Raw genomic sequence first — 9,434 nt, 5'->3', positions numbered from 1 at the left:
GAGAAGAAAGGGACAAAGTTTCACCGGCTGGGGCACCACCGCACACGTCGGCGTAGGCCTAGCCCCAACATCGAAACAGATAGGCTGAATTGGGATAGTGCGCAGCATCGCGTGCACGTACGTGTGCCGTGAATCATGAGGAAGGGGTCGAGATTCGAGAGATCGCGCACGAGGTCACGGAATTTATTTAGTTAGCTAGTGGCAAAAGCAATTGGTTTTGCTAATCTGGCTGATGAGTGACGAGCGTGGCATGACATGGTACATAAGAAGAAAAGCTTTTGCCCTCGTAAAATAATGGGTTGCGATCTTATCCGTGCGGTGTCCTTCCTGGCCGACGAGGCCCACGGTCGCCGACTGGGATCCGATGGGGTAGGGAGTTTTTTTTATATTTCGAAAAATAAAAGAACTGCAAAACTAAGTCTCCTTTTGAAAAAAAATTAAAAAATAAGGTACTGTTACCTAGGAAAAGACGACATTCCAACAGACGACATTTAAAGAAAGGACGACAAGTTAAAATATCAAAAGAAAAATATTGTGTTTTATTACTTCAAAATTCAAAACACTATCAAAATAATCATAAAAAATTCTAGAAAAAAAGTATGTTGTAGATGATGATATCTCAAAAAAATCAACTAAAAATTACTTTTAAAATGAGAAAAAAAGACTTCAATAGTGTTTTAAATTTTGAGAGTAATAAAATATAATACTCCATTTTTTTAATCTATTGCTCGTCAAAAGGGCTACATTTTTTTTTAAAGATGTTGCCATTTCAATAGACGATAATAGTCTATTTTTGTATTTTTTTTTTCAAATGACCGCCAGCTCTTTTCTTCCTGCCCGTGTGGTCCACTGTTTTTTTCTTTTTTCTTTTTGTGCCGACATCCAAAATTGGAATGCTCTACAGCAGAAGGGGAGGAAGAAGAAACACCATCCATGGCTAAAAGTAAAGAAGAACGATTTACCGCAAACACATGAGCTGTTTCGTAACTCAGGTGATCGTGGAATGGACGACTGACTAATTCAGCATTGTCCAATGGAAGCCTGTACGGGATGCAGATATGTCATGTTTCGGTTCTTCTCGGATAACTCCTGTTTTAGCCAATGCAAGGATCTTCTGTTGTGAATTGCCAATGCACGGATCCTTTTCCTGTCTATGTGAGGCATCAAAATCGCCAAGTCCCATCGTCCGGGGAATCTCTGGGGACAGAGAGAGGGGGAGAGAGAGAGAGTCCACAGAGGAGTTAGCGTAGCGAATCCAATCCGCACCCGCGCGTTCCATCGCACCTTCGCACTGTTCGTTTGGCTGCGGGCGGTGGGCCCGCGCCGGGTCTGAGGTAGGCGGCACCCCAATCGGTACGAAAGGGGGCTGCCCAGGTGTGAGGTGGCGCCGACTAGATCCGCACCGCGACAAAGAGTCTTTTCGGGCGATCGCTCCCCCCCCCCCCTCCCCAAACGAGATCGAATAATCATTGGCACAGGGAACACGGCAACGGACATAGCAGCCCCCTCGCCGACAGGGTGCGCTCCGGCCGGCCGCGGCATCTATGGTAAGGACAGCTGCGGCCTCTGCAGCGGAACTTTTTTAAAATAATATTATTTTATTAAAAACTTGAAATATAATACTCAAAATCTGATATTTAGAGAAATAAGTATACGTCGGTACGTGGAGTGCCGACAGGGTCGAGTGCTGGTAGGTCCCATGTCCTACAGACAATATTAAAATATTATAATTCAGATGAAGATGATCTTTATACAAAAATTATACCTATCGATAATATCTGCAGTTTTGTAATTGAACAATTTTCCATTGAACCAGTTTAGTTGTCCAAAAAATAGCTAGAAATTTCAGATCTAGTTTTCATATCTAAAATTTATAACTTTTTAAAACATTTAAACAGATTCAAATGGAATAGTGTTTAACTATAGGTACAATTTATATATAAAGATCATCTTCATCCGACGTATATGAAAAAATTATGAATTTTATTTGAATATCGTTTACGGGACACAGGACATGTTGGCACACAAAATGCCGACAGTCCCTACGGCCCATTGCCACCTAACATGTCGGCATACGGAGTTCTGACAAGTAACTATTTATGAAAATATTGGATTTTTGATATTATTTTTGTAATTTTCTAATAAAATAATATTATTTTTAAAAATCCTCTGCAGCGCAGCAGTACTCCGGAACGTGCTGAAATACGAGCTGGCAATGCCTCCCTGAAATAGGAAAACCATGGCGGCTGAGACTTGCAATATATGGTTACCAAGGCATGCAAAGAAAGACACAAGGTTGGGCTGTGGAAGACTTCCAATCCGCCACCCGTAGGACACGATTGCAAGATCAAAGAAAGGGACAAGCGTCGTTTATTAGCTCGCTCGTTCTCTCTGCGAAATAATCGCCACAGGAATGCGCATATCGCATATCACTAAGCCACTGACGACACAAAAACGTAGCCAAGACTAGCAAGGAAAGACTAAAAAACGCAAGCGAGCTGAATCTCCATTTGAATGTTCAAAGCAAAGCATCATGCGCGATGCCTTGCAGCTATGGCTACCGTTAGGACAACAAATAATTGGTTGCAAGTGCGCTCGACTAAATTCATACTCCTATTGTTTATTTTTTTAGATGATGGAATTAAATACCCCTATTGTTTCTTAGATGATAAAAAAACGTGCCAGAAAGGACTATCCAGTAATATGTTGTCCTGCTACCGTCATGTTAATCTTAAGTAGTAGTAGTCCTTTATGCTCGCGTACAAAAGGGGGTCAAGGGGCCCATGGTCCGGAAGAATACATTCGTACATCACGAATCACCGATGGAAGTGACGCCGGTGCCGTGTCTCCCTGATCTCTTTTGATGTGTTTGGTTACTTTATGAGATTTTATATAGCTGTATCGTATATATTGGATGAGAGGAAGTAGGATAGGGAAGTTATATTTTAGAAAAGAAGAGTGTTTGGTTGGTTGGATGAGCAGATGTAGATTGAAATTGAGTTTGTGTTTGGTAGGCTGAATCTAAAACTGCATGAGAAGGCTCGCTATTGCTAACGAGTGGATCAGCACACAACCGGCTGTATCCGTCGGGCCTACATCTCACCTACAGCCGATTCCCGCGTCTCCCTCGTCCTGCACGCACGTGTGCAACTGTACGAGCAGGTGCAAGCGCCGGAAGCTTGTCCGAGCATCCAAAAGCTCGACTACTGCATCGTATACGACTGAGCAGACGCGGCTCGACAGGAGCAGCCCAACCAATCACGTCCTTTCCGGTCCTTGGAGTCCTGCGTGGCTTTCAACTCCCGTCATCATCCACAATAACGCACAATGCAAGCACACTAGATTATGCGCAAAGCTAACAATATGTACATTATCCTTCATGGTCTCCTGGACCCCGGCTTGATTTTACAGCAGCGAATTCACATTTCTCTAGGAAAAAGACAAGCCACTCTTGAGCTGCACGCCTGCACCACACCTGCTTGATACTGTAACCCACGACCATACTGGATAAACATGAGCACAGCGAAAGCCGGTGCATCATGCCAACGTCTTTCAACTCGGCGTGGGCCCAAGGACAAATGTGGCGGCCACCATTTGGAGCACATGTGGAACCATTTCCTGCCAGCCATCCTGCCGCCAAGCGGCTTGCTAATCAAATCTTACTACGCGGAGGTGTTCTGATGTGCGGCGCCACATGTATGCATGGGACCTTGTATCTGAGCAAGAGAACGATTGAGTAGCAGGCGCCGGATAGCGCTTTGGCGATGATGCAAACATCCGATTCGGGGTTCTTTGGTCCAGGATTCCTTCAAAGGTTGTTCCAAAGCTGACGGCTTCGTGCTCATCAAATCTTTGAATCTGTGCTCCCCGTCTTTATGTATCTACCGACTACCATTCAGGGGAATCTGTGGTTGGCCGGTGCAACTACGGCACACAATGCGGATGCATATCAAATACGAATGAAACTCCGTTCTCTCTAAAAGCGCCGTAAAAAAACAATGGTTGCGTTGAGCACTACGTAAAATATAAATAAAGGAGATATGAAATTAATGACGAGTCGTAACATAACTTATCAATAATGAAAATAATAATAGGTTATAATTATGGTCCATAACTAATGATGAATCATTAGTTATAAGTTATCGTAGACCAATCATAAGTGCACATGTTAGCTATAACGACTTATCGGTGACGGATCATCCTAGACTAATCATTAGTGACGGGTTAAATTGTGTGACCCGTCACTAATGAAAGTATTTTCTTATTTTTCTTATGTAGCATTAATAATTTTATTGGCGATGGGATCACTGTTACGACCTGTCACTAATAACTTATTATAAGAGATTTTTCAGATCCGAGGATTTATCCTGGGCAATGTTCAAGAAGTTAGTGGTCCACTGCAAATTTCATTTGAACAAGTGTTGTAGATATGTATTTGTAGCCACCACAACCTTGTGCATATGTATGACTGTAGATGCATGAACCATTAGAAAAATAATACTTCTACCATCCATTAAAAAGATATATTGTACTTAATTGGTGTCATGTTGAAAATATCTATAACATATACAATGATTTTTGTTAGATGAGATACAATGTATTGAAACATTGATGAGCTTGCATGCATGGTTCGACCATCTATTTCATAGGGCACAATGCATGGACCTGTTACATGCACGCATGTGCATAAATATTTTTTATTTTTATTTTAGTTTTCTCTTATTTTTTCTCACATCGACAGTATTAGAATAGGAATCATTATATATTTCTATTCAAGTTTGATGTAAGGTGTGACAGTTATGGATATAAACGTGCGTTTCGAAAATGGTACAGAAACTTCAGAGGCAAGAACTCAATCTTTTAGGCCGAATTTAGTCTCAAAAATTCATTAAACCTAACAAAGTGGGCGAAAATGAATATAACTTTTTCTATAGATGTCCATAAAGTAAAAAAAATATCAGAATCGGAGTCCGTATGTAAAAATTATGCCTGTTTTACCTATGATACTCTGGGTCGCCTATTAAATTGCGATCGTTTGCTCGAGATATTCAGAAATTCATAAAATATTTGGTTGAAAAAAATATATGTAAATCAAAATTCAGTAATAAACAATTCAATGAATTCAGTATCAAGTAATTCAATAGTCAACAATTTAGCAAAAATAATCATCAATAAGTATGACCCATCACCTATGGCTTGCATCAGTGACAGGTCACAGTTATAATTCGTTACCTATGACTTTCGGCAACGAAGGTTACATTATGATAGCTGAGGTGGTAAGAAGTTCACACGCGAGGTGAGGGCGCAGGTTCGATTCCCACGAAGCGTAAAGACTGAAAACTGTTTGAAAAATGACGTGGTTTATGGGGCATATACGATGGGCCTATGTGTTAGGATGATTTGGGTAAAAAATATTTTTTTTTGTTTTTTGTCTAAAAAATATGAAAAACGTTCATCAGTCGTGACCCATTACTGAAGAACCTATTACTTATCAATTGTGCACACACACTACATACACCCATTACTGAAGAACCTATTATTTATCAATTGTGTACACACAATACATACAAAACAGATAAAGGAGACATAAAATTAGTAATTGATCATTGTTACCCGTTACTGAAGAACCTATTAGTGAAAGGTCCCACTATGATCCGTCACTAATATGCCATCTGATCGAGATTTGATATAGACTCGTCACTAATGAGTAGTAATTAGTGATATATTGTAATATGATCCGTCACTGATGATAATAGTGATGGATCATCTTAGATAAGTTACTAGTGACGAGTCATCCTAACTCAGTCATATTGTGGCTCATCACTAATAACCAACTCATCAGTAACGGGTTATCCGAGGCCTGTAATTAGTGACGAATCAAGTTATGACATGTCATTAATGACGATATTCACAAATACTTGGCCCAGTCTCAGTTACATGATGGTATTATTGTTTGATGTTTGAATGTGATTTTTTGTTAGTATCTAGTACATGAGATTGTTGTTTGATGTACATGTAATCCACATTACCGTGCATTGTAGTGTCCAAATATTCTAAATATTGATGTTTTTTTTCATATTATGTTTATGTGTTCTGTTTTCTATATTGTTTGCAAACTTTAATATAGTGATATATGAAATAAATAAAGGGCATTACAAAAGTTATGCTTGATGTGTTTAGGTGACCAGCCAAGCTCATGTGAGTGTGAGGTTGCATGGTATTTAATTTAAGTCAAATAAAAGTGTTTACTGCTTAATTACTGCATGTTTTGAGCTACGAAGAATCTCAAACTAGAATTGGCATTAGAATACCTATGAAACAAAGGAAAGCGCATATAAGTAGCAAACTAGAATTGGCATTAGAAGACCTATGAAATAAAGGAAAGTGCATATAAGTAGCAATTGTGTAAAGTGCATATAAGTAGCAATTATGCGTAGAATGCCTATATAATAAATATGTGTGTAGCACGATGCTATATTTTTTTATTTTTTTATTTTCTTAGCAGCACTAAAATAGAAATCATTGTACATTTCTGCTCAAATTTGATGTAAAGGGTAATAACTATAGACACAAACGCGTGTTCTAAAAACGATGTAGAAACATCAAATGGCGAGAACTCAATCTTTCAGGCCGAATTTGGCCTCAAAAAATTTGCTAAACCCAACAAAATTAGGGAAAAACGGATGTAACTTTTTCTGTAGATGTCTGTACAGTATAAAACATTAAAAGCGGAATGCGTATATAAAATTTATGTCTATTTTACCGAAGGCACTCCGGGTCACAACACAAAATGCAACAACATACGATTGTTTGCATGAGATATTCAGAAATTCATAAAATAGTAAGACAAATTTGAATGAAAAAAATCATATGTAAATTATAACCCTCGACGAAATTTGGTAAAATGAGTCATTAGTGACGGATCAAGATTCTGACCCGTCACCAATGACCTTCAGCAAAGAAGGTCAAAAAGATAAAATATCTAGTTTTTATCATAACTATGTCATAGGTGAGGTGGTAAGGGAGTTTGCGCATGATGAGAGGTCATGGGTTTGATTCCCACGTAATACAAAGACTGAAAATGCTATAAAAAATAGCGTGACTTCTGAGGGGAATATGCGATATGACTACGTTAGGATGGCTTGGTGAAAAAATATATATGTTAACTATTTTTTGTCTATAAAACAAAAAAAAATATTCATCAGTTATTAGTGACAGATCAAGATTACGACCCGTGGATAACAATTACGACCAATCACTAATGATCTCATTAATAACGAGTCATAACCCATCACTAATGACTTCTTATTAATAACATATTCAGAATGACGGATGCAAAATCCATCACTAGTAATAGTTATCTTCCGTCATTAATAGTCTTTTTTTCACTAGTGACAGATTTGTTATAGCTTGAATATCTGTATAGCGGCACTTTATCAATAAACAATCAATTATCAATTGTCTATATAAAAATTAAATAAAATCAACAGCCACATGGGTAGTCATCGAAGTCAAACCACATGCCGCTTTCAGCTTCCACTGAACCCCTGGTCCACAGTGTGTTTACCAAAAGAGGAAACTCAACAAACCCAACCCAACCAAACACGAAGAAGGGCTGCATCCAGATTCCTCCCTCCTTTACACCCTGCTATTCCGTGGAAGCATCAGCGAGAGAGTGACTCGTCTTCCTCCTCCGTAAACCATCACTAATATACTAGAAATCCATGAATGATTCCTTTCCCCGCACCTTTATTCTAAACCACCATTAGTTAACGAGTACACTTAACCACCATGGTGGCGGGCGCGGCACGGGCCACGCGTACACTTATCCGCTGCCACGCCACGGCCCTCACACCCAAAACGTGTGCTCGAACACACAGAATCGCAGCCCGGCCACCGGCCCCCCTCCAAATCTATAAAAGGCGGCTACGGCCTCGGTTCTGTGCCAAGATCCAACAACCAAAGGCGATCGATCGCAAACAGCAGCCTCTGCCTAAGGACGGCAAAGTTGTCACGTCCACCTCTGTCGAGTGACCCAGCTCCAGCCAGCCATCAAGACACGTGCGTAGCAATGGCCTTCTACTACGGCATGGGCGGGCAGTCGTCCTCGCCGTCGTGGGCGGCGGCGGGGATGGTGCAGGAGGTACTGCCGCCGCCGAGCAGGCCGTGGAGCAAGGCGGAGGACAAGGTGTTCGAGAGCGCGCTGGTGGCGTTCCCGGAGCACGTACCGAACCGGTGGGCGATGGTGGCGTCGCGGCTGCCGGGGCGCACGGCGCAGGAGGCCTGGGACCACTACCAGGCGCTGCTGGCCGACGTCGACCTCATCGAGCGCGGCATGGTCGACGCCCCGGGCTCCTGGGACGACGACGCCACCGCCGGAGAGCGCGCGGGGACGGGCCGCGGCCGCGGAGGAGGGAGCGGAGACGAGCGCCGCCGCGGCGTGCCGTGGACCGAGGAGGAGCACAGGTACGCGCGCGCCGCAGTTGCGACGTCAAAATCTGAAACCACTTTGTACTCTTTTGTCCGTTTCCCCTGTTATTCGACGTCCGTTCTCCAAGGTTCTAGATACTTCTGTGGATCTTTCCACGTCGGATCACCTCCCTGGCCCACCGTGCCCTTCTGACCGACAATCGAACCCTGGTCTCCCACGAGTTTTCTCTTTTTTTACTCAAATTTTCTCCCCGTTACTATGCTTGTGCAGGCTATTTCTGGAGGGGCTGGAGAAGTACGGGCGCGGCGACTGGCGGAACATATCGCGGTGGTCGGTGAAGACGCGGACGCCGACGCAGGTGGCGAGCCACGCGCAGAAGTACTTCATCCGCCAGGCCAACGCCACCAGCCGCGGCGACACCAAGCGCAAGAGCATCCACGACATCACCACCCCGTGACCGGCCCGAGGAGAAGACATCAAGCAAGATCCAGTCCAGGCTACCTATCTATGTACCTGCATTTTGGCCCCGTAGTATCGACCTATGCGAGACGGAAAAGAACAGCCGTCCCTGTGGTTGTGCAGAGTGTAGGATAAAACTAGCCTGGCATGAATCTGGCATCAACAACCTGTATTAAGTGGTACTAGTATGATCGAATAAACTGTGCTTGTGTGTCTGGAAGGATTTTGACAGTCCAGCGCATGCTCTTTTAACAGAATTTAAACTACTGGTGGCGGTCATGGTAAGTGTTTCGCATCACATGCATTTGTCATCAGGTGGAAAAATCCGCAAGCTTGGATGGTTAAGAAGCAATTAAGAAATCCTTCCTCAAGTTAACGACCTGAGATCAAAGAAAACAATTGTCTCTGCCAATGTTAACGTACGCTAAGATTAGCCTAGTAGAATCCGGCATCTAGAATTGTTTAATTGGAAAACAGAGGATGCAAGGATTTGAGCAGTCCAGTGTGTGGCTGTCAAAGACAGTGGTCTCAACAACTCTTGATG

General features: G+C 42.4%; 1 protein-coding gene across 1 annotated transcript; it reads left to right on the top strand.

The window, feature by feature from the left end:
- The first annotated feature begins 7,933 nt into the window (after positions 1-7,933).
- LOC133885910 (transcription factor DIVARICATA-like) lies at positions 7,934-9,156 on the top strand. Its single transcript, XM_062325675.1, has 2 exons — positions 7,934-8,466; positions 8,702-9,156. Exons 1-2 carry the CDS (start codon positions 8,072-8,074, stop codon positions 8,886-8,888), a joined length of 582 nt encoding a protein of 193 aa, XP_062181659.1. The 5' UTR covers positions 7,934-8,071; the 3' UTR covers positions 8,889-9,156.
- Positions 9,157-9,434: the final 278 nt, after the last annotated feature.

The sequence above is a fragment of the Phragmites australis genome, chromosome 11, assembly GCF_958298935.1.
Source record: "Phragmites australis chromosome 11, lpPhrAust1.1, whole genome shotgun sequence".
In the NCBI taxonomy this organism is placed as follows: Eukaryota; Viridiplantae; Streptophyta; class Magnoliopsida; order Poales; family Poaceae; genus Phragmites; species Phragmites australis.
Note: the sequence above shows the minus strand (reverse complement) of the source record. Positions and strands in the feature narration are given on the sequence as shown.